This window comes from Mirounga leonina, unplaced genomic scaffold (assembly GCF_011800145.1).
Source record: "Mirounga leonina isolate KUSES-001 unplaced genomic scaffold, KU_Mleo_1.0 Mir_115, whole genome shotgun sequence".
Lineage (NCBI taxonomy): Eukaryota > Metazoa > Chordata > Mammalia > Carnivora > Phocidae > Mirounga > Mirounga leonina.
In genome coordinates, this window is record NW_023270268.1 from 43,345,157 (window position 1) to 43,371,617 (window position 26,461).

At 37.8% G+C, this 26,461-nt stretch overlaps 1 protein-coding gene across 1 annotated transcript in view; it reads left to right on the top strand.

Annotated features, from left to right (window-relative positions):
- CPB1 (carboxypeptidase B1) overlaps positions 1-26,461 on the top strand; it is a 41,556-nt gene that overhangs the window by 10,167 nt on the left and 4,928 nt on the right. The window contains exons 4-9 of the mRNA XM_034988490.1: positions 5,438-5,537; positions 5,625-5,726; positions 6,571-6,672; positions 9,328-9,438; positions 9,738-9,828; positions 10,486-10,688. Coding sequence (XP_034844381.1) covers positions 5,438-5,537; positions 5,625-5,726; positions 6,571-6,672; positions 9,328-9,438; positions 9,738-9,828; positions 10,486-10,688 — 709 coding nt within the window. The remainder of the gene's footprint in view (positions 1-5,437; positions 5,538-5,624; positions 5,727-6,570; positions 6,673-9,327; positions 9,439-9,737; positions 9,829-10,485; positions 10,689-26,461) is intronic.

Below are 26,461 nucleotides of genomic sequence, written 5' to 3' on the forward strand. Positions count from 1 at the left end.
TTACTACTGCTATGGTCTACTATTGTACAAAGAGGGAAATGATACATTTCTTAAAGGTCAACAGCAATTATTTTTTTAACCCCATTATCATGTTTCATATAGCTTAGCTATCTGCTTCTGCCTGAGGGAAGTGTCAAAATGTGACCTTAAGAATTGACTGTCTTTTTTTTTTTTTAAGATTTTATTTATTTTTTAGAGAGCGAGCGAGAGAGAAACAGCATGAGAGGGGAGAGGGTCAGAGGGAGAAGCAGGCTCCCCACTGAACCGGGAGCCCGATGTGGGACTCGATCCCAGGACCCTGGGATCATGACCTGAGCCGAAGGCAGATGCTTAACCATCTGAGCCACCCAGGCGCCCCAAGAATTGACTGTCTTTTTAAAGCAAAGATATAACACAGTTAAGTTTCAAAATTTGATTAAGATTCATGTCTGTGACTTTTTGCTCTCCTTTTTACACTAGGAAGAACTTCTAAAATCCTAGCCTTTAAGAGCCTTCAGTAATATTTTTTTAATGATAGTTACTTTATAATTCTTGGAGAAAAATAAAAGGATGATCAGAGACCATAAGCTAACCCTAGCTACTTAAATGATGTCCTAATTCTACCTATATCGTAAAGCAGTAAACTGGCTTCTAATCGCATATCAATCTCCCTTTATCAGGTGGAAAATTAACATCCTTTTTTAGTGGATAAACTTTTTGGGAATTGGGTATGAATGTAGTCTCATCTAGAACATAGGATATTCCCTGAGAGCTAAGCTCTTGCTAATTTTTGCTTCTCTGTTCACTGCTCAGCACACATGTAGCCTACAATTTTCTAAATATTAAATAATAATAAGTCCCTAGAAATCCTGGAGAAGCACACTAACAATATCCTTGCTGGGGCTGTAAGCAGTCCCTGTGCATCCCACTATTACCTCATATGGTAGCTAATTTGTATTTAGACAGTTTCCTGCCAGCAAGAATTTGTAGTAGTGTTTATATCCAACAGGAACCATCTACTGCACAAGTTCCACCAAAATAGCTTTGCAGATTTTTCCATGGTTCCATCCCTCTTCACCAAGACTTGTATCACTTTGGCAGCTTTAACCAGTTTCTGAGTTACCATGGGGAAAAATTCAGAATGTGTGCACCAAGAAAAATAACTGTATTTTTATGCTTATGCTGCACCCTTAGATACAGAAAGACTAGGAACTGGATGGTGTAAATCTCCAACTTACTGTTCTGAAGCCGTTAACAGACCTTTTTGGTAGACAGGCTTTCACAGAATACCTTCCTACAAATTGCAGGAAGGTTGTCTTTGCCCTATGCAATCCAGGGAGAGACTGATTGTTACTAATATAACTTCCTATAACATTATTTTTCTGTGTATTTCAAATTAAGACAGGAACGTGTCCTTGGATAGCAATGGGTACATAACAGTCTTCTTCACTAGCAATGGTCATGCAGTAGAGGAACTAACCAAATACTCCTTGTTCAACAATCTATAAGGGGGGGAAAAAGTAAGTCATGCCTCTCCTTCTCAGACATTCTCTTCGTTATTTTGTTGGGAGTCCCTGTTATCTAATTCGCCTGCATTTTTATAAAAAAGAAGTTGGGGAGCACTATTAAAAGGAACATATAAAAGTATAAAATAGTGTACACGCTTCTGTATTTTGGAGCTGTAATGCAGTCCCTATTACATTAAGAGGCATTGTTTTAATCTCCTAGAATAGAAGCTCATTATTTAGTAATAATATTTGTAATATAGCTAAAGTAGTGCTTTATCCTAAATCTAATAAAATCAAATAATCACAAGGCTAGAAAGGATCATTTGAGGTCAATCCCCCACCTTCAGGCAAAAGTCAGCACCACATTTCAACCACATTCTTTTTTTTTTTAATTTTATTTTATTATGTTATGTTAATCACCATACATGACCTCATTAGTTTTTTATTATGTTAATCACCATACATGACATCATTAGTTTTTGATGTAGTGTTCCATGATTCATTGTTTGTGTATAACACCCAGTGCTCCATTCAACCTCATTCTGATGCTCTTTTGCAACTTACTAGAGGGTACTTTTACTCCTGGGTGTCATCTTAAATTTAACAGGTTTTTTTTATGCTTCTTTGTCCTAATTATTGATGTAAAGGTTTAATAGTTAACATAGTAATAACTCTAACAGAATGTCTCATCTAACTACCAAACAAAACACTAATCCGTACATAGTCACTGATTCTCCTAAATTATGTGAATTTGAGTATTAGGTGCAGAGAAAGGATAGCAATATTCTGTGGACGGTCTATTGCCCCCTCTATTCAGAGCCTGTTCCTGATAGATCAGAGCTTCCCATGGTTATGGTCTTAGATCCAGTTGTCTATCGAAGGTCTTGAAGCTGTGGAATGCCTGGGAGCATTTAAGTGATGATTTCTTTTCTCTGGGGACCCACTAACAAGCCATGTGACCTAGGTGATATTGTACTTGCTCACTGACAATGAAAAATCTTATTAAAGAGAAAGTAGATGTCATTTACCATTTTCTCTTGGAGTTCTAGTTCAAGAAAAGTTCAGCCAGAAAAGTTCATCCTTGTTACACAGCATTTGTTCTTTCAAATTGATGATTTTGGAATATAGCTGTTTTGTTTAAGATTTTGGCCAAATTTACAACGACGTGAATGGAACAGGAGGGTATTATGCTGAGCGAAATAAGTCAATCAGAGAAAGACATGTATCATATGATCTCACTGATATGAAGAATTCTTAATCTCAGGAAACAAACTGAGGGTTGCTGGAGTGGTTGGGGGTGGGAGGGATGGGGGGGCTGGGTGATAGACATTGGGGAGGGTATGTGCTATGGTGAGCACTGTGAATTGTGTAAGACTGTTGAATCACAGACCTGTACCTTTGAAACAAATAATACATTATATGTTAAAAAAAAAAAAAAGAAGAAGAAGATAGTAGGAAGGCTAAAATGAAGGGGGAGAAATCGGAGGGGGAGATGAACCATGAGAGACTATGGACTCTGAGAAACAAACTGAGGGTTCTAGAGAGGAGGGGGGTGGGGGGATGGATCAGCCTGGTGATGGGTATTAAAGAGGGCACGTATTGAATGGAGCACTGAGTGCTATATGCAAACAATGAATCATGGAACACTACATCAAAAGCTAATGATGTAATGTATGGTGATTAACATAACATAATAAAATTTTTTTAAAAAAAAGATTTTGACCAGTCGATTTTTTTTGTTTTTACGTTTTTGTTTTGCTTATTTTGCTTTAGTTTTTTTTGTTTTTAGTTTTTATGAATGATATATTTGAAAATCATTTTTCTAAACTATCTATTTTAGGTGTTTCCTGGAGTTTATGAAGTTTATGGTCACCAGAAATTTCAGTTTAAATTTTTTTCATAAACCTTGAAAGACAACTATGACCAAGGCCTACAGATTTGAGTCAAGTCACTGCATTTTAGAACTGAAAAGGACATTTAATACCAGCTAATCAAATGCTCCATTCTAAAAATTACAAAAGTAAGGCCCAGAGATTAAATGATTTTTCTGAAGCCAGTTTACAAGTTAGGCAAAACTATGGCCCCTGACCTTTTGATTCCTAATTCTGGATTTCTTCTTCTGTCCTATCCCCTAACAATCCAGTTAGGGTGTTGAATATAATTATAGCACTTACTATAATCATTGTTATAGTAACAATGCTAACTGAAGCAGGCAGAATGGTGGTCCTGCCCAAAATGTCTACATCCCAATCCCCAGAATACCTGAATATGGCATGTTGCATGGCAAAGAGGAGTTAGGTTTAAAGATGGAATTAAGGTTGCTAAGCAGCTGATAGGTAGGTAAGTAGATAGGTAGATTATCCTAGATTGTCCATAGGTCCAACATGATCACAGGGTCCTTACAAGTGGTAGAGGGAGGCAGAAGATAGGGTCAGAGTGATGTGACATGCAAAGGACTTAAGCTGCTGTTGCCGGCTTCAAAGTCAAAAGAGACAGGCAAAGAGCCAAGGAATGTGGGAAGCCTCTAGGAGCAGGAAAGGGCAGGGAATCAGATTCTCCCCTAGAGCTTCTAGAAAGAAGCACATCCCTGTTGACACCCTGATTTTAGCCCACTGAGACCCGTGTTGGACTTCTAACCTACAGAATTGTAAAATAATAAATTCATGTTGTTTTACACCACCACATTTGTGGTAATTTACAGCAGCCATAGAAACGAATACACCAACAAAGTGCTAATGGCTGCTCAAGGAGAAATTTTCTTTCCACAAGCTAAATTTTTTAATCTGCTCCTTTTTCCTTCATTTTTAATACCACCTTAAGTCAGTTAAGACCTTAAGATAGTATTTGCCTCTTGCTAGGAAGAAAATATCATTTAGTATTAATTTATTGCATTTTCCATAAACAGACACAAGTTCGTTCCCAAGTTAACCAAATGAAGGAGAGACCAGGAGGGAGGTTCAGAGGATGTCCCTGACATACTTCATCAGAATGCCCTTGGGGCAGCCACAGGAGAAGTAGACTTTTTGATGTGTGGCTGCAATTCTCTGTGTGCAGATAAAAACATTTCAAGGCTTGACTGTGGATAATAGAAGTTTCTGAAAACTAGCTTCTGTCCATAATATTCACAATGCTGTGATCAAGGACATTAATATTCATAAAATTTTGTCCTTTCAGAACATACTTTCCACTCAACAGTAGCAAAGACAAATGAAGTCACACATGTCCACACCTTCTGGCCTGCCTTTTATAATAGAAACTTTCACCTGAACAATCACTTATGGAAATAAGCAGGCCTCAAAGGTCTGTCACCAATTTTCATACTGCCTTGCTTCAGAACCATTCTTTGATTACTTTAAACCAGCCAAAAGACAAGCAAGCAGAAACTAGTTCTTTAAACCCAGCATTTTTTGCCTAATGAATGTTTAATTTATTAATATTTCTGAATTTCCACCTTTCAAGATATTTTTCTCAAAACCTAGATAAAGGCCCTCAAATGACCAACTGTCCCAGTTTACCTGGGACTGACTGGTTCCTGGAACATGAGACATGTCATGGGACATTTAGTGCTAAAACCAGGAAAGTCCTGAGGAAGAAAGTCCACAGATAGGGCTCAAGTGCATACTTTGTGTGGTAGCCCAAGGCCCAAGGCCCTGTTCCAGAATGCCCCAGGTACCAGAGGAAACCATTTTCTGAATTTAGGGTCCAAGGACACTTAAATATGTCAAGTTTAGGCTGAGAAAGGGCCTGCCTTGCTTGCACTCTCCAATGATATATTCACTCTTTGTGATGAGCAGCTCAGGTTGAAGGGCATCAGGAACACTCAGAGGACACATGTGATTCCATGGAGAATGTATTGCAGGATTTACTGAAGCAGTGACTCTGGTTTTTTGCATATGTTCACTGGGAAATACTCGTACGTTCACAGGAGCACTTCCTTTGGTTTATTACAGGGTATTGATAAGCAACCTGAGATCTGTGCTGGAAGGTCAGTTTGACAGCCAGGTCCGTGCAACTGGACACAGTTACAAGAAGTACAACAATTGGGAAACGGTATGATGTGCACATGACTTAGACAGACATTGCTGTGGGAACTGAACTAAGAACAGCACATTAATCCACAAATGGTTGCATTGGTAGATAGAGGCGTGGACTCAACAAGTCACCAGTGAGAATCCAGGCCTCATCTCTCGCAGTGCCATCGGAAGCACATTTGAAGGACGCACTATGTACCTCCTCAAGGTAATCCTTTTTACCCACGACCTTGCCATGTCTGAGGGCTTTAAATCAATGAATTCTAACACATTAACATCTGTTTCACAGACATGCTCATCCCAAACATTGTTATAACTCTTTCCCTGCCTATATGCCCCAGGGAATCAAACAGATTCCCCAGCTTCTTTTATCATATGTGGATTTTTAAATCATTATTTTGATTTATTCAAAAGGAAAATGCAGTAAAGTAAGAGAAGTCCTATAAATTTAACCACATTCCTGTAAGCAATGTAAATGATCACCTACCTTGATGAAATTCTTCTCTCCCAGATGTTGTTTGCAAATCCATTTCCTAAAGAGGTTCATAAACTTCACGCCTATCAGACAACATTACAGAGCGTATCAATGATTTGTTTCTGTCATCCTCTAATGCCATTTTTGTCATGTAATTCTAATGAAGAAAATAAAAAGACAAGGAGTAAGTGGGAGAGAAGGAAAAATTCTTACAAGATTAGCAACAATCATGATTACTTCTAATTACTCATCCAGTTGTCTTGGTCATGTCACCTAATAATAGCAGCTGAAAATAACCTCCACGTGAGTACAATTAAGCAGGGTAATCAGCATCTTCTGGAAATATGAGCTTGTCAAGCTTAATAAAAATAATAAACAGCCATGTAAGCCTTCATCTCAAACATTGTGTCTAGAGGCAAGAACATACTGTGCTAGTCTTATGTTTTAATTTAATCATGGGATATATCTCTTGCTGCTGTCAAGTTTCACCTGTTGAATCCAACACCCAGACGGGTAGTGAATGTTAACCCCTGACTGTGATGAATCACAATTTCCCTTTTCCTGTTGTTTGCAATAGGTTGGCAAAGCTGGACCAAATAAGCCTGCCATTTTCATGGATTGTGGTTTCCATGCCAGAGAATGGATTTCCCCTGCATTTTGCCAGTGGTTTGTGAGAGAGGTCAGTATGTAGAATCATTTTTGGCCAAGGGAAGCAGAAAGCATTTTATTTAAATCAATTTCTTATAATCTAGCTATAATAAAAGAGAATAACAACACAGAAAAACCTCGTAATTCCCCAAGTTCCCATTTTTGGGTATTAGTTTCAACTTTCCCCAAGAGACCTTTATGAGGTAAGATTTTAAAACAGTTACCAAATTGTATTTATTTATATTTGACTCATCTGAACTTTATCACCCACCTTCGGTGGAGAGGCTAACCAGCAGTATAAATGATAGATCATTTAAAAGTTAAAGATTGTGGATAAGCCACTAGCTTGATCATTATCTCCTAAAAAATAATCATTGTATACCTCAGAAAAAAAAGAAAACAATACATAGCAGTCCCTACTGTAAATGATACTGTTTTTCATTCCTTATAATTCTAATGATAAATGTGAAAGCCCTTTAGCTGAAGTTTTTAAATATCCATGAGCCCATATTGATATAGATAAATTATTCAATTAATAAATAAAAAGGTGAGAAGGAACAACTCTTTCTTAAAGAATTACAACTAATGGATGTACAAAGAATGAACAAACTAGAAAATTATCAGTAGAACACCACAGTAATAATCATTTCACAAAAACCTATGTATGTATGCAAATATTGAGTAAAAGTTTAAAGACAAATCGAATATTTGCAGTCTCAAAGTATCCCCCCCCCCAAAAAAAAAATGTATTACTTAACAAAGGCAAAGTTTACAGTGGAGAAACTTAGCAGAAACTACTTAACCAAGTGATCAAGGTTAACATCACTGGTAACATCACCAGCATTAGGACATAATCAGTATCATGTACCCCCTGATATTATGTACTAAAAAGACACACCGTCTGTATGGTATTTTTCCTCAAAATTCATAACCTTCCTCTAATCATAAAAAAAAATATTGAGACAAACCCAAATTGAGGGACCTTCTGCAAAGTAACCAGACCAGTATTCTTCAACTGTGTCAAAGTCATAAGAGACAAGGAAAGACTGAGGAACTCTCATAGATAAGAGGAGACTAAGGAGACATGACAACCAGTGCAATGTGGGATTGTGTACTGAATCCTAGAACAGAAAAAGGATAATAGTGGAAAAACTGGTGAACTCTAAATAAAACCTATAGTTTAACTTATATTATTGTACCAGTGTTAATTCCTTCACTTTGATCACTGTACCATGGCTAAGTAAGATGATAACATTAGGGGAAGCTAAGTGAAGAATATATAGGAACTCCTTGTATTTGCAACTCTTCTCTAAGTCTAAAATTACTGCAAAATTAGAAGTTTAAAATATTGAGGTACTTTTAAAATATAAGCACATTATTATATACAATATACTGTATTTTGTGTGAAACACTTCTGTATCTCTTTGTCATGGTCTTGGTTTCTAGACATATTATGTATCCAATTATAACCATTTAACTTCAATGGATATCTCACCATCTGCCCTCTAGAAGGAAAAAACTTTTTTTTTTTTTAAGATTTTATTTATTTATTTGACAGAGAGAGATAGTGAGAGCAGGAACACAAGCAGGGGGAGTGGGAGAGGGAGAAGCAGGCTTCCCGCCAGGCAGGGAGCCCGATGTGGGGCTCGATCCCAGGACCCTGGGATCATGACCTGAGCCGAAGGCAGACGTTTAACGACTGAGTCACCCAGGCACCCCAGGAAAAAACTTTTATCACTACTTTGGTTATCTCCAAGATTAGACCATGGTCTAATGGTTCTATAGCTCCCCCAGCCTAAAAATCACTTATTTTATCATGTATTATTATAATAAATATACATGTCACAAAAAGTATATAAAAACTATTAATACATAGAAGACTTAAATATTTTAAAATCTATTCAAAAAAGCCTAGGAAAGAGTTGAATTTACGTTTAATATGATTCTGGGGCTGAGGAACTATGACTAAGAGAACATAATAAATGAGCATGAAGTCCTTCATTCATAGAGAAATGTCCACAATACTTAGTAGGGAGAACTGGTCTCTTAACAGGGTTCCCTACTCAACAGAGGAGTAAGAAAGATACTTTCACATTATGCAGCCTGGAGCCTTGGTGAGAGCCACCCAAAATCTATCAGTGTGAGCTCACTTCATAATGGGAGGCTTTCTCATTCTTTTTCCTTATTGGACGGTCTCTCTAGTGAGACCATCTATAGGCGGCTTCACAAAACTTAAATAAATTTCTAGATGATATTAGAAACATGCACAGCCATCCATAGATATTCCTTACTTACTAAGAATAGGTCTTACCCTCATATCCTACTCACTTTGAAAAACAATTATTGCAGTACTATTGCAAAATAAGTGAATATATGTATGTTTCTTAAAAGTCTATAATTTTATTAAATCTTTGTTCATCTTTAAAGTAAAAAGTTAAATAAATAATTATGTGAGTTATATATGGATATAATAGAATATCCTGGAAATAGAGAAGAATTAAAAACAACTATTTTAACCAAAACTATGGGTAATATTTTGCTAACTGCCTTTTAAATATTAATAATGTCTACCTCAATAGGGGACATGGCTTTCATTACCAAGTCAATATTCATCCAGTTTATGTAAATTTAAGTAGCATCACGCATTCTATTTTTCCATGACATTCTCTTCCTAATTCATACATAGGCTATTCGCACCTATGGACATGAGATCCACATGACAGAACTTCTCAACAAGTTAGACTTTTATGTCTTGCCTGTGCTCAATATCGATGGCTACGTCTACACCTGGACCAAGGTATATGAACCAATTTTTTTTTTAATATTTTATTTATTTATTTGACGGAGAGAGAATGAGAGACAGAGAGCATGAGAGGGGGAGGATCAGAGGGAGAAGCAGACTCCCCGCCGAGCAGGGAGCCCGATGCGGGACTCGATCCCGGGACTCCAGGATCATGACCTGAGCCGAAGGCAGTCGTTTAACCAACTGAGCCACCCAGGTGCCCCGGTATATGAACCAATATTGAGAGAGGTTGATGAAATTAAAACCAACCCACTTTCTTTTATACTTGGCCTAACCACGTAATCCACTTTCAGAACCGAATGTGGAGAAAGACCCGCTCCACCCAGGCTGGAACTACCTGCACTGGCACAGACCCCAATAGAAATTTTGATGCTGGTTGGTGCAGTAAGTATCTGGCTGACCATTTTGCAAGCATCTGTTGAAAAGCACAGGAGGAGAAATAACACAGGAAAACACAACAGTGTCCAAAACAAGAAAAAATGTAAAGTTTTATATTTTAGAATTCTAACTTTCTGAAAGCACAGACAATAAACAGTTTATTTATTCACTCAAAAAAATGTATTGTGTGCTCTATTGTGCTCTCAGCTGTGTTAGATGCTAGACACACAAGACTGAGTGATCCAGACATAATCCTCCTACTTCAAAATGTATAATCCAGAGGACACAGTCATTAAACAATTATTTAAATGAAATGGTGATATAATTCTAATTTTGTGATTCAACTCTCAGAAAATGATTACAATAATAAGGAAATTTCTCACGGATATTAATTTGTCCCCTACTTATTAATCATTTTACACTATATTGATCTCATTGTATATTACTACACAGGGACACACTGATGACTTTTACCCCATTAGCTTCAAAACATACCACCCTAATCTTGTGACTAAATGCATGCATGCTTTATAATATATACATACATTATCATAAGGACTCCTGTGAAAACAGCTTATTTTTAACTTTCTAATTTGAAAGTTTGAAACATGCCTTGTGATAACTTCAGTAGGTGACCATTCCATTAACGACCTGTTTTTCTAGAAATGGGAGCTTCTCGAAGACCCTGTGATGAAACTTACTGTGGACCTGCTGCAGAATCCGAAAGAGAGACAAAGGCTCTGGCTAATTTCATCCGCAGCAACCTCTCTTCCATCAAAGCATATCTGACGATCCACTCATACTCCCAAATGATGCTCTACCCTTACTCCTATGATTATAAACTCACAGAGAACAATGCTGAGTTGGTAAGTAGTCATGGTAGTAAATATGGTATTTCACTGGTGAGAATTTTTAAATCCTATTTCTGAGAAAAAATTATAAGAACAATTTCTAAAGATTCCATTATTAATTTTTGATAGTAGAAGCAAAAAAAAAAACTTACTACAGACTTACAAGGAATCTGGAGTTGGCTAGATAAATTAGCTTTTTAAAAGAGATAGGATTTTGACACAAGAAACCGTTCCCAACATGTTAAACTGGTTTAGTCACTAATCTTCAAAATGACAATAGGTACACTTATTCCTGCTTCACCACAATACTAACTCACATGATGATTTCAGATACATCAGGGATAATCAACAAAGTAGCTTCATCTCACACACAATTAGAAAGTCAATTTTGTCAAGTTGCCTTGAGCTGGATTTGACATAGGCAGAAGCATGGCAGATGTCATTAGGAATTTGGCCCATTTGGTTGATACTGGGTTAAGTGATAAGATCCTAAAATTGCTTATTTCACTATTTGACTAGGTGAGACACAGAAATAAAGCAATCAATGAACAAATTATATGAATGGGTCCTTACTAGATACAATGCAAAAAAATTTAAGTATCCATGACTAAAAAAACTACCAATCTTGTTAGAGAATCATGATATAATCACATGAAAAGTTAAATAAAATAAGAGTTTTATGACATTCAAATTAACAAATACCACATATCAATCATAATTTTTTTAAATCAGTAGGTTTGAACCCTTCAAACAATATTTTTTTTTCTAACTTATGATACATCTGACTGCCAGAAGTTGGGATCAGTGATCTAAAAGAACAAGTGTAAGATTTAAAGCATTTGAGTTATGCCAAAAAAAAAAAAAAAAGTGTCCCACTTAGACAATGACATAGATATTTGGCTTACCTAAGTGCATAAATTTGAAGACCCAATAACTTTAACAACTGGAAATTGTTGTTTTATACTTTCAGTCTTTCAGAGACCAAATAAAACGTGTAATGCTATAAATATTTTGTGAAGAGCAAAACAGAAAAATAACTCAGCCTCTTAGAAAATTGATATCTAATAGTTAGCCAGGTCCTTCTCATTTAAAAAAAAAAAAAAAATGCTATTGCTTCCCATTTTCCTTATCCAGAGCCAAAAAAACAAAGGAAAACATCATTAGTTGGAACCTTTAACTATTTCAGTTTTCCAATTATGCTCCATCTGTTAAATGTTCCCAGTGGGTGCTCACAGTCCAGCCAACCCAGAGATGGGTGTGGTCAGCTCCTCATTTCAATCCCAGATTTCAGTCCCAGAGGAGAGAAGGTGGAGCTATGTTGTTTGCTTTATTCATGTGAATGTGTTTAAATTGTACCACATCAGAAAAGAAAAAGACAAAGCCATAATAACTAAGCACTAATGAGTTAATAAGTAAAATATTAAAACTAAGATTATAAACCATATTAAGTGTAACAATAATATATACAGTTTGCTTAATATAACTAGTTTAAAACACAAATTCTAAAAGACAAAAGCTAACAGAAAAACAAAGTGTTGTCTGGAAATGAGCTGCTTCACAAAGTTTCAATACCTTTTCCTATTTGGGGAATAAGTTAATTCTAATTAACAAAGAAGTGGAATAAACAGAATTATATCACAATAAAATATTCATAATCTATTCTCAACAAAAGCACAAACCATAAAATAATCTTATCTTGGATGTTTAATTTTGTATTCACAAAACTAATAAATTCAAGAAGTACATGCTACTTCTTATCCTTTCCAAGCATGATAAAATAGGTGGCTAAACTGCAAAATTTAATTGCACTTATATCACATTAATTGATTTAAAAGTTACTTTAATTTCCAATAATTTTTTCCTATGATTAAGCTTTTGCTTAACATCTTAAAAGAAATATTTAAATCCCACTAGTGAAGTCTAAGGTGAATATTAATTTGATTAGTCGATTCATTGGGAATCTGAATTTAGTTCAGCACCCCAAAGCAACTTAAATCTTTTGAATAACTAGAGATCCTTTCAATCTTTTTATTTTGCATAATTCCAATTCACTTACTTCCTAAGCACATTTTGTTGGAACAATTCATAACTGTAGTGTTAATATATATATATATATCCAAAAGAGAATTTGAGTCTCTCATAAAGAAAAATATTGGCTTTTCATGGTTTTTATTTGTAATGAGAATATTAAGAAAAAAAAAGTAAAAGTCTTACTCTAGGCATGATAAATGTTCCATCCAAATCTAATGCTTCTATATGAATTTTCAACTAGAAAAATGTGACCCTGCTGTAAAAAACTAAAGGTAGGAAAAGATTTATAAGATGCATTCTTGGCATACCACATTATGGATAACTCAGAATTTCTTGAAGTAATGCTAAGTGGGCTTTGTCTTACCCAGAATTCAGGGCATAGATGTAGATACGATTCTTATTTATCTTTACACTTACAAAACTTGTAAGATTATATTTGTAGCAAAAAAAAAAATGCTTCAAGGAGACTAAGACTCTAAACTGAAGGAAATGATTCTGTACTTCTATTAGCATTCTCAGACCAAATTTAGGACGTACATAGCAATCTTTGATATCTGAGTCATGATAAAAATATATGTGGCTTCATTTCTGAAAGATCTTACATGTAGATTGCCTGAAATTATTCATATCATGAGACAACCTTTAGTGGGAAGAAAGGCAGAGATGAGAATGCAAAAGACCAATGAAGTTAAAGAACAGGAGAAGTAATATCATGGATTATAAAGAAAGCTACCAAAAAATATATCTACAGCAGATCAGTAAAAAGTATGAAAGATCATAAAAATACCTTACAAAAATAATGCTTTTCAGTTTGCTAACTGCTTTTACACATACTATATTATTTAAAGAAAGAATACAAAGTATACTGTGAGTTTCCAAGGCTTCAAACGCCTTCTAGTTCCTCAGTGTTGACTTCTTCAGTATGAAGCTATCACTATCTTCACAGGAAGTTTTAAGGCCCACAAAAAGAATATACTTTACATTTTCAAAATTCATATAATTCAATATTTCATTATATGACCTCTTTATGGTCAGAGTAAGTCTCCTCTTATTAAAGCGACTTAATTGAAAAGGTTCCCAAACCTAGCCATATCTTCACATTTACTGAGCATGGAAGAAGGTCCAAATCTTTGGTCTGCCTTCCCCCAAAAAAGGCCTACATGGTACTGTTAATAATAATAATTATTATTATTATCATAATACCATTTCTAAGTCCAAAAGCAAGAATGCAGAATAATAACTGGTCAACTAAGTATCTTGACCCATTCCCCAGACTGACCAAATTGGAAGCTGATATGCATTCCACTCACACCACATTTCTACATTAGAAGCACAGAACTTTACAGCTGGAAATCTTGGAATTTCTCTGGTTCTCCTTTCTCATTTTCCAGCTGAAACAATGAAGGCTTGGCTAAGCCAACACAGCAATACAGGCAGCCTTGGGCCCAGACCTATTGGATCCTGAAGAATTTCCTAGACTGCCCCAATTTCCAAAGACACCCACACATATTTGTGTGGCCATGTTCTATGCTGGTACCCCATGTAGCCGTTCTGCAGAACATTCATCAAATAGTCTTTCATCCCACAAATACCTTACTACCTCTGTCCCTGGACATTGCTAAGGATTTGCTCTGGTCAGCTGAGATGCCTAACTTCTCAGGTAATACCCAGTCTTCATGATTCTGGCCCTATGCTTTCATGGCCATATATTCACTAACCAGGAGAAAGATGACAGTCTTCCTGAAAAATTATTAAACTTGACCAAAAGATAAGAATCCATTTCTAAAACCTAACACCTTCCAGTCCAGTGGCACCTCCCTACCTCTTAATTAAAATTTGAGTTAATGAGCCACCAAGATAGAAATCCACTGCTTCACCCAAGCATGTGAGCATAAAGCAAGACCATGATTAGAGAGAAACATAAAAATCAGAGGGAAGAAACGTTGTGATTAGAAGGTGGATAATTGCAGGGCCATGTGCACACCCAATCACAGCTGTCCCCATGTCCCTGCCTAATAACAAGAATAACAAGGCCACAGGCCCGCTGTCAAGCAGGCTACCAGCAGCTAGGGTAGATAGGACCTGAGGCACAAAATAGCCACGACAGGTATTTTCTCAGAATTTTTAAACTTCACTTATAATATTAAAAAAAATCAGATGGCAACTGCAGAATTTATTTAATTAGAGAAACTGGTTGTTGATTTATCACTATACATTTTAAGAGACTTCTTGGCCTGTTAAAATTCTCCTACAGAGGCCTGGTCAGAACACAGCTCATCGGACAATTACCAGAAATTTCACTGAGTACCTATTAAGTGCTCAGCACAAACCATGGTTTTTGCTATTAAGATAGGATCTTCTTGAAATGGTAAGACTCAGATATCAGAAACCATAGAAGAGAAGTACAGAATTTAGAGTTTCAAACTAAGCACAGTAGTAGGAATTTAGGGCAGGAAAATGGTAATATGTAACGAGGCTAGTCAGTGAAGGTTATAGAAAGAAGAAACCTCATTTATTCCGGGCCTTGAAGGATGGGCAGGATTTGGGCAACAGAGGACAGAAGAGTGCATTTTAGGCAGAGAAAAGAGTCAACAAATGTCCAACAATAGGATTGAAAAATAGTCTGTTTCCAGTGTTCCTTGTGGAGAAAGAGTGGAAGTGAGGTAATGAGATTACCGAGAGACTTAAATGTCACAATGAGTCCTGTGTCATAGCAGGCCCTGGAGCCAGAAACCTGGTAAATGGGATTGCAAATATAGGACTCCCAGTTAGATGTGAATTTCAGATAAACAATAAATAATATTTAGTGTGTAACTATTTTCCAAATATTGCAGACTTATACTGAAAAAGTATTCACTGTTCATCTGAAATTTACATTTAACTAGGTATGCTGTATTTTTGGCGAAGTCTGGCAACCCTGCTGGTAGAGGGTATTTTAGCAGCATTGACCTAACAGCAGTGTTTAAGAGACACTTGCACTATCATCAGCAAAGAAGATAGGCATTCAGAGCACCTTCGAAATGAGTTGTCTTCCTTTTTAATTCTTTCTCCAAAATACACTCATGTTTACCCTAATTATGTCTTTTACCTCATTTCTTTCAAACTCATTTTGCCCTCTCCCCTACACCTAGGAGACATTTGGCAATGTTAGAGAGACATTTTTGGTTGTTGTAACTGTGGGAGTACTATAGGCATCTAGTTAGTGGGTAGAGGCCAGAGGATGCTGATAAACATTCTACAATGCACAGGACAGCCCCCACGACAAAGAATTCTCCAGCCCACATGTCAAGAGTGCCAAGGTTGAAAAACCCTGCTTTAAGCTAAGATAAGAGCAGAGTCACATTCCTGGCTAAAGGCCCCTGGCTTTCACCCTCCTCATAAACAGTTTACAATGTTCTACAAATCTGACATGCAAGAGATCCAGTACATTCCCATTATATAGCATTTATTTTTAATATTTTTAATATTTATTTTGAAGAAGTACCACCTCCACACACGCGCACACATAAAAATGCTCTAGACTTTGGAACTTCAGCTGACTCATGTTTCACATTCTCCTTGAATTTTCAAGAGCCTAAAAATATGCATGCAGATCAGCCAAAGAAAAAAACTGCTTTACATCCGCGAAAGCATTCCCACATCCCCATGGGCTCTGCCAAGACGGGCAGGCCCTGCTCTCCCAGGCCAAGCCTTTCCCTAACTCCTTGCCTTTCTCGAATCTCGGGCTTTGCAACCAGAGCCCATGCTTGTTTACCCTCCTGTTTTTCTCAGAAACATATTTGTTTTTTCAAATCCCAAAGGTTTTCTCCTCAGGGCCTGCTTGTAGGCCTGGCAGGCTTCTCCTCTCGCATCAAAATTATAAAAGTTAAATTCCTCATTGGTCCCTTGGTGTAAGTTACCCATTATCACAGAACAGAAGGAAGGAAACCGCAGTTAAGATCATTTTGATGCTTCCATTATCACATGTATTCACCCAGAGGAGTAATTAAACTCAGAACTTCAAGTTAGAAACAAAGTTCTGGAGAAAATTTCTTCGAACTGGCTTAGACCACAGAGTCAGTTTGGAATTTTTGTTTTCTTGTACTGTAATAATGGACCAGTGGAAGATTAGAAGAGGCAGCCCCCCACCTCCCATGACGCTGGCTTGCAATGAGGACCATGAGCACAGCCATGAGACAGGGGCTTCCTGATCACATGTTACCTGGGAAGGCAGGTCAGTGGAAAGAACACCCTCGCCTTATTCATCTTACTAGACCCCTGGAGCTCAGAGCCTGGGAAACATTACACTAGTTGGTCTTTTGTCTCTTGGGCTTTGAGTTAGATGTGACATTTTAGACTCTCTCCGTCTTTTGCTCTATGACCAAGGCTTCTTTTTAAGAAAACAGGTGACAAAAGAGAACATGCATAAGACATGGTAGGAAACTCATATCTAAGGATTAATAAAGGCTGGCCATGTTTGGCCTTGACTGAAAGCAAAGTTTTCTCTGAGGCTGATTTATATTTAGCTTCCTTCTGTTCTTTACAATTGGTAAAACCAGCTCCAGCAACACTTCTTTTGAAGTATTCGAAGGCCACAAGGAGAAGTGAAAAAGAGCACAGGATTTAAAGCAAGAAGAACCTAGCTCAAGTCAGCCACTTATGGGGCTGCATGCCCTTGGGAAAGTTCTTTTATCCTCTCTGAGTTTCAGTTCTTTTATCCGTAAAATGGGGATAAAAATATCTAGCTCTTATCAAGAGCTCTTTGTAAAGTCTAAGGTTTTATGTAAATGTTAGTTCTTATTTTGAACCCATTGAGCAAGGATGTAAGATGTCCCTCAAATGACAGGTTGTAAAGAAAGTGTCTGTAATTGGAGTTTCAAGATGTGGATCATGCTTTCTGATGTGCTATTGCTTCTGCGGGTCTTTCGTCAGCTGTCTTAGTCCCTTTTTACAGAAATGTACAAGGGAAAGGAGTTACCACTCTAACATTTTAGCAAATGCAGGAATTATCTCTCTTTTACCATTCCTGGCTGGGGTCAGTCACCCAGTTTGGTTGGAACATTCCCACTGAGCATGCTGCCCCACGTGGCATTCCATTCTGCGAGAAAATTCTATGCCGATGAAATGTGGACAGATAGTGCTGGAAAGATAAATGAGTAACATTTGTGAAAGTATTTGAACTCTTCAAAAGAAAAGACCCACACTGATTCCAGGGATTTTTGTTAAGATCATTGGAATTTAAAATATGATATTTTGGTCAATTAATGTCTATTCTGATTTTTTTGTCTCTTGGCCTCAGAGGGGCAGAGAGAAAGGGGCCACAGACTTCATTTTTTAAAAAATTAATGGAAATAAGTAAAATGCACAGCATAAGTCATTGTGTAAATGTGGCAACCCATCAACCATCACTACATGGTACCACCACCTTCCCCACAAACATCCCCTATCGCCACTCACATATGTCACAGCCTTTGCAGAGCTCAGCATCCCGCACACCCACCAAAATCAGGCCATCTATAATGCCCCAGTCCTAGGATAAGACTCAATCAACCAACCATGTGCTAGATGCTATACAATCTGTTGAGAATACAAAATAAACAGCCAAGAATCCCTTCCCACAAGGAGCTCACCTGGGAGGCAAATGGATGCAAAAACAATGGATTACAGAACAGAGTGACAGGAACTCTGAGAGTGGTGTTAGCCTTCACAAAGGAGGGGACATCGATGCTCCCCAAGAGATTTAGGGGCAGCTTCACAAAGAAGGTGACACGAAACCTGAATCTGGAAGAACAACAGTAGATCTCCAAGTGAACAAAGATGAGAAGAGGATTCCAACAAAGGGAGAAGGATACCCAAAGTGAGGGAGGTAAGGAGAGGCAGGAACAGGTGTATAGGGAAGAAGTTCAGGGAAACCTAGCTCAGAAGGAACACGGAATGCACAGCAAGTGATGCAGACTGAAAGAGAAGGGAGGGGCTAGCTCACACCCTTAGGCCAAGAAAGGAAGCTGGACTTCAAGAGAAGGTGAGAAAGCCACTGAAAGATGTGGTGATGAGGTGACACTCAGAAGATGAGTGATGAGGTAGACATCAAGAGGATAGAGCAACTGAGGACAAGAAGAGTAAAAACTGACACAAACTAAATGTTCCTGCAATGTGCACCAGTGGCAGCAACATATTAACGTCCTTTTTAAACTAACATTAATCTTAAATATTGCGGTCAGCACCAAAGGCAGAACAGTTGCTGCCAGAAGATGCCTAGGAAGTCTTAGAAAGCGCTTGGGTATCACTTTGAGAAAGGCAAACTGAACCTTTTTGTGTGGCCCTAACGGTAGTTAAGACTAAAATGGTAAGTTGATAAGTCAAAAGAGATAACAGATCACAAGCAGGCCCCTTCAGTTTTGTCAGATAACTCATATAGTATGTCACACCAATAAACACATTAAGAGACTTGAAGGTCAACAGACACAGGAGTTTAATAGATAACTTCAATGATCTTCTTGTCTTAAATCTTTTCTAGTCTTCATAACTGCTCATGTTTGGAACTAATATTGCAGAATCATCTTTTTTTTCCCCAGCTTTATTGAGATATAATTGACATATAACACTGTGTGAGGTTAAGGGGTACAATGTGACGATTTGATGCACATATATATAGGGAAATGTTCAACACATTAGTTAACACATCCTTTACCTCACATAAGTATCATTTTGTTGTTATTGCTGTTTTGTTGTTCTGTTATTTGTTGTTCTGTTATTTGTTGTTCTGTTAATGTTCTGTTATTGTGAGAACATTAAAGCTCTACTCTCAAAGCAACCTTTAAGTATATAGTATAGTACTGCTAATCATAGTCATAATGCTGTACCTTAGATCCCCAGAACTTATTAGAATTGTATTTCTAACTAGAAGTAATAATTCAAGGCTTAAAGGGGGAGGTGGGGAAACCAGAACAGATGAAAAGCCTCTGAATGGTAACTAGGGAAGGAACAAGAGTTATTTAGAATCGGAGGTTCTGCCTTACAGAAAAATAACTACAGATGTCCTCAGATGAATGGCAAGTTAAGCAAATTATAGAATAGTAGAAAATGTACTATTTACTTACCAAAAAAATTAGCACCTCACCACGATTCACATCTCCACAAGATGGTTTTAAATCTATTCTGCACACTATGCAATTGTTAATTGATTTTTCTCATTTCCATCTGCAATAGGCCTTATATTAAAGGGTAGAGAGAAGACTTAGCTCTAGTGGGTTGGTTAGAATAAGATTAAACAACAGGAACTATACATTTAGATCACAACAGTAAAGATTCCATGCAGTAAGAGAAAGCATATATTAGTTTACCAGATGGGAAAAAAAAGGGAAGTAAAACCCTAAAATTTTCAAGTTACTGTTCCAAAACTCTGAGAAAAATAAATTAGTTCAAAGAAACTGATTACACCATTTCAGTGGACCACAATATCATGACTTATATTTTATAATTATTTTTTAAATTTTCTAATTTACCACTTGGTTAGTGAAGCATTAACAATTTGGGAACTGGAACTTTGAAGTTTTGTAGACATGCCCTTGTCAATTTAACATAAGACGCTACTAAACTGGTTTTGATATTAGAACAAGGACTAAGGGAAGTTACTACTTTGTAAAACTAGGAGTATTTTGATTTCATCACCAACCTCATCGCTTTCCAAGCATATGTACAAGACATAATTATGATGCCAAAGTATGAAATATAGCTAGTTTCATAACCAGAATGAATTATGGCTAATTCTCCCGTGGTAAACAATCAGATTTTCAAATCTGTATTCCCAAGACAGGCCAAGTCAGGCCTTACTTTTCGAGTGATTCATTTAAATACGCAGTATGTCAGTGGATGTTAGGAAGTTTACAGCACAGGGGGCCTGGGGGTACAGAGCCCTTGCCCTTGAAGAGTTGGGGGTCAGGGAGGCAGAAAAGCAATGGGTCTTTTGAGAAAATGAAGCTGCTTCTTAAAGAAAAAAATACACATAAGCTAATACTTGCCACTTTTTTGAAATTCTGGAATTCAAATGTTCTTCATTTTGAAATAGAGTAGATGTTGTCTAATTCTTCAGTCTAAAAATCTTCCAAGCTGGAACCACCCTCATCCCTGGAACTGCCAATTCCTTAGTATTTCTATGTTGGCAGAACACTGTATTGAGTATCCAATCATTCCTATGTGTAGCTTTTAATACTCCTGCCCCAGCTCATACAATTCTATCTTATCCTCACTTTATAACCTGCCACATTTCCAGGTAGTTTTTGTTTTGTTTTGTTGGGGGTTATTTTGTATGTATTTGATTTTTGTTTACCTGTATTAGGTAGAAAACCTCAACCACAAAGACCTCCTTGTCTCCTGCTTTTCTCTTACAAGCTCCAGAGACAATATAGATTTGCCAAACTAATCCTTACACATAACCTAATTCCTAATACACAGTGACATTTTACTAAATCAATGAATGTGATATCTGGGACAGTTACAGGTTGCTGTAGCCTCATTTCTCTAGCCTAAACTAAGCAAATCATAGAATAGTAGAAAATGTAAAAAAACAAAATGTTTGATTTTAAAATTTAAAAAAACAAATGTTTGACAAGCCTAAGGAAGAATACCTGGGAAAAAAAGACACACTAAGTTCTATGTAAATAAAAAAGAAAAGAAAGTAAAAGATTGTCCTCTGACTAAAATAGAAGTTACTGCTAGGACCCATACTTTACTGCAATAATTATTTAAAATGAATGTAAAGACCTAATTCTCAAATAAGAGGGTAAGATGCTAATTATCTTCAGAGTTCCAACAAATAGTTCCTGGACAACCACTAAGTGGTAAGCCTTGGCTTGGACCCTGAAGACATGGAGATAAAAGACAGAAAAAGTCACTGAGAACTCAGAGGCCAGCAAACGGTGTTGCCACAGTATGACACATTCAGAGGGAAGCTCAGAGTGAGTGCTTGCAGAGGGCATTTAGGGAAGACGTATTTTCATAAGAATCGCTTGGATCCTATGACCAGGTTAGAGTGAAAAATTGGATGCGCACTGAGCAGGAATAAAACTAACCCAAACTGTGTCTTATGCCTCTTCAATGTCTTAAAAATAAGGTACAGATGGGGGGGTGGAGCAAGATGGCGGAGGAGTAGGAGACCTGGATTTCGTCTCCTCTCAGGAATTCAGCTGGATAAGGATCAAACCATTCTGAACACCTACAAACTCAACAGGAGACCGAAGAAAAGAAGAGCAACAACTCTCTCATCAGAAAAGCGACCACTTTCTGGAAGGTAGGACGTGCGGAGAAGTGAATCCGAGGCGATATTCGGGAGGATAGACGGCGGGGGAGGGGCCTCCGTCGGCCGCTTCTGGCAAGTGATAGAGCCGCGGAGCACAAAATCGGAACTTTTAAAAGTCTGCTCCGCTGCGGGACGTCACTCTGGTGGCTAAGCGGGGGGTGGAACCCTCCGGGACAGTGTGGTCTCGGGACCCTCGGGGTCACAGAAAGACCGGGGGTGCCTGAGTGTGGCAGAGCTCCCAGGTATCGGAGCAGGGAAGCGGGCTGCAGAGGCGGAGCCCAGGCGCGGGCTCTCAGCTCGGGGTGGCCATAAACCGTGATCCGCAGCACAGTCGGGCTCCTGCTCCTCCAGCAGGGACCCAACAAGCGGCAGATCCGGGGAGACTCACCTTCCTCCCCCGGGAGGAGCCACGCGGGAGCGCACCGCAGGGATCTGCTGGGTTTGGAGACTCCACCCGGGGTCGGGTGTCAGAGATAGAAACGCGCGGTTACAGGCCGGGTGAGCACGGAGTGCGGCCGGAGACCGGGGAGACGAGAGTGACTGACGGCTTTTCTCTGGGGGCTCACTGAAGAGTGGGGCCCTGAGTTCTCGGCTTCTATGGGACGGAGATTGGGAGGCCGCCATTTTCACTCTCCGCCTCCAAAGCTGTACGGAAAGCTTCCAGGGAACAAAAGCTGCCGAGAGCAAACCCGAGCAGATTCCTTAGCCGGGAGGGGGCAAGGGCGGGGCAATTCCGCTTCCGGCAGAGACATTTGGAAACCACGGCAACAGGCCCCTCCCCAGAAGATCAGCGAGAACAGCCAGCCAAGACCAAGTTTACCGATCAATGAGAACGGCAGAACTCCAGCGCTAGGGGAATACTGCACATAGAATTCATGGCTTTTTTACCATGATTCTGTAGTCCTTCAAAGTTAATTTTTTTTAACTGTTTTTTTTTTTAATTTTTCTTTTTCCCTTTTTCAACCAACATCTAATCAATCCCTTTTTTAAAAACACATTTTTATTTTTCATTTTTAGACTCATATTCTATCCCTTCATAGTAGTTACCCATATTTTTGGCATATATATATATATAAGTTGTTCTCTCTTTAAAATTTTGAGATAGTTTCTTCTAACAGATTAAAATATACCCTAAATCTCTAGTATATGGTTTTTTCTACTCCCCTGCCTGATCACATTCTCTCCCTTTTTTTTTTCTTTTTTCTTTCTTTAAATCCTCTTCTTTCTTTTTTCAAACAACTTCTTATCAATTCCTTTTATAAAATTTTTTATAATTTCCATCTTTACAGTCATATTCCCTCCCTTCATCATATCAACCCTTATTTTTGTACATATATAAGTTTTTCTTTCTTTAAAATTTTGGGAGGCACTTTCTTCTAAAAGACCAAAATACACCCCAAATCTAGTGTGTGGCACTGATCTATATACCAGCCTGATCATATTTGATCACATTCTGGTTTTTTTTGTTGTTGTTGTTTTGTTTTGTTTGTTTTTGTTTGTTTTTATCTTTATATTTTTTTTCTTTTTCTTTTTTCTCTCTTTCCGTTTCTTTTTCCACTGCTTCAGGTCTTTTCTGATTTGTTTAGAGTATATTTTCTGGGGATGTGGTTACTCTGAGAGCATTTTGTTCTCTCATTAATCTATTCTCCTCTGCACAAAATGACAAGATGGAAAAAATCACCTCAACAAAAAGAACAAGAGGTAGTACCGACTGCCAGGGACCTACTCAATACGGACATTAGTACAATGTCAGATCTAGAGTTCAGAATCATCACTTTAAAGATACTAGCTGGGCTTGAAAAAAATATGGAAGTTATTAGAGAAACCCTTTCTGGAGAAGTAAAAGAGCTAAAATCTAACCAAGTAGAAATCAAAAAGGCTATTAATGAGGTGCAATCAAAAATGGGGGCGCTAATGGCTAGGATAAATGAGGCAGAAGAGAGAATCAGTAATATAGAAGACCAAATGATGGAAAATAAAGAAGCTGAGAAAAAGAGAGATAAACAACTACTGGATCATGAGGGCAGAATTCGAGAGATAAGTGATACCATAAGACGAAACAACATTAGAATAATTGGGATCCCAGAAGAAGAAGAAAGAGAGAGAGGGGCAGAAGGTATAATGGAGCAAATTATAGCAGAGAACTTCCCTAATTTGGGGAAGGAAATAGGCATCAAAATCCAGGAAGCACAGAGAACCCCCCTCAAAATCAATAAAAATAGGTCAACACCCCGACATCTAATAGTAAAACTTACGAGTCTCATAGACAAAGAGAAAATCCTGACAGCAGCTCGGGAGAAGAGATATGTAACCTACAATGGTAGAAACATTAGATTGGCAACAGACCTATCCACAGAGACCTGGCAGGCCAGAAAGGACTGGCAGGATATATTCAGAGCACTAAATGAGAAAAATATGCAGCCAAGAATACTCTATCCAGCTAGGCTGTCATTGAAAATTGAAGGAGAGAGAAAAAGCTTCCAGGACAAACAAAAACTAAAGGAATTTGCAAACACAAAACCAGCCCTACAAGAAATCTTGAAAGGGGTCCTCTAAGCAAAGAGAGACCCTAAAAGCAACATAGACCAGAAAGGAACACAGACAATATACGGTAACAGTCACCTTACAGGCAATACAATGGCACTAAATTCCTATCTTTCAATAGTTACCCTGAATGTAAATGGGCTAAATGCCCCAATCAAAAGACACAGGCTATCAGACTGGATTAAAAAACAAGACCCATCAATATGCTGTCTGCAAGAGACTCATTTTAGACCCAAAGACACCCCCAGATTGAAAGTGAGGGGGTGGAAAACCATTTACCATGCTAATGGACATCAAAAGAAAGCTGGGGTGGCAATCCTTATATCAGACAAATTAGATTTTAAACCAAAGACTGTAATAAGAGATGAGGAAGGACATTATATCCTACTTAAAGGGTCTATCCAAAAAGAAGATCTAACAATTGTAAATATCTATGCCCCTAACATGGGAGCAGCCAATTATATAAGGCAATTAATAACAAAAGCAAAGAAACACATCGACAACAATACAATAATAGTGGGGGACTTTAACACCCCCCTCACTGAAATGGACAGATCATCTAAGCAAAAGATCAACAAGGAAATAAAGACTTTAAATGACACACTGGACCAAATGAACTTCACAGACCTATTCAGAACATTCCATCCCAAAGCAACGGAATACACATTCTTCTCTAGTGCCCATGGAACATTCTTCAGAATAGATCACATCCTAGGTCATAAATCAGGTCTCAACCGGTACCAAAAGATTGGGATCATTCCCTGCCTATTTTCAGACCAAAATGCTTTGAAACTAAAACTCAATCACAAGAGGAAAGTCAGAAAGAACTCAAATACATGGAGGCTAAAGAGCATCCTACTAAAGAATGAATGGGTCAACCAGGAAATTAAAGAAGAATTAAAAAAATACATGGAAACCAATGAAAATGAAAACACAACTGTTCAAAATCTTTGGGATGCAGCAAAGGCAGTCCGAAGAGGAAAGTATATAGCAATACAAGCTTTTCTCAAGAAACAAGAAAGGTCTCAAGTACACAACCTAACCCTCCACCTAAAGGAGCTGGAGAAAGAACAGCAAAGAAAGCCTAAACCCAGCAGGAGAAGAGAAATAATAAAGATCAGAGCAGAAAGCAATGAAATAGAAACTAAAAGAACAGTAGAACAGATCAACGAAACTAGGAGCTGGTTCTTTGAAAGAATTAACAAGATTGATAAACCCCTGGCCAGACTCATCAAAAAGAAAAGAGAAATGACCCAAATCAACAAAATCATGAATGAAAGAGGAGAGATCACAACTAACACCAAAGAAATACAAACAATTATAAGAACATATTATGAGCAACTCTATGCCAGCAAATTAGATAACCTGGGAGAAATGGATGCATTCCTAGAGATGTATCAACTACCAAAACTGAACCAGGAAGAAATAGAAAACCTGAACAGACCTATAACCACTAAGGAAATTGAAGCAGTCATCAGAAATCTCCCAACAAACAAAAGCCCAGGGCCAGATGGCTTCCCAGGGGAATTCTACCAAACATTTCAAGAAGAATACCTATTCTTCTGAAACTGTTCCAAAAAAAGGAAATGGAAAGAAAACTTCCAAACTCATTTTATGAGGCCAGCATTACCTTGATCCCAAAACCAGACAAAGACCCATCAAAAAGGAGAATTACAGACCAATATCCCTGATGAACATGAATACAAAAATTCTCACCAAAATACTAGCCAATAGGATCCAACAATACATTAAAAAGACTATTCACCACGACCAAGTGGGATTTATCCCTGGGCTGCAAGGTTGGTTCAACATCCGCAAATCAATCAACGTGATACAATACATTAACAAAAGAAAGAACAAGAATCATAGGATCCTCTCAATAGATGCAGAAAAAGCTTTTGACAAAGTACAGCATCCTTTCTTGATCAAAACTCTT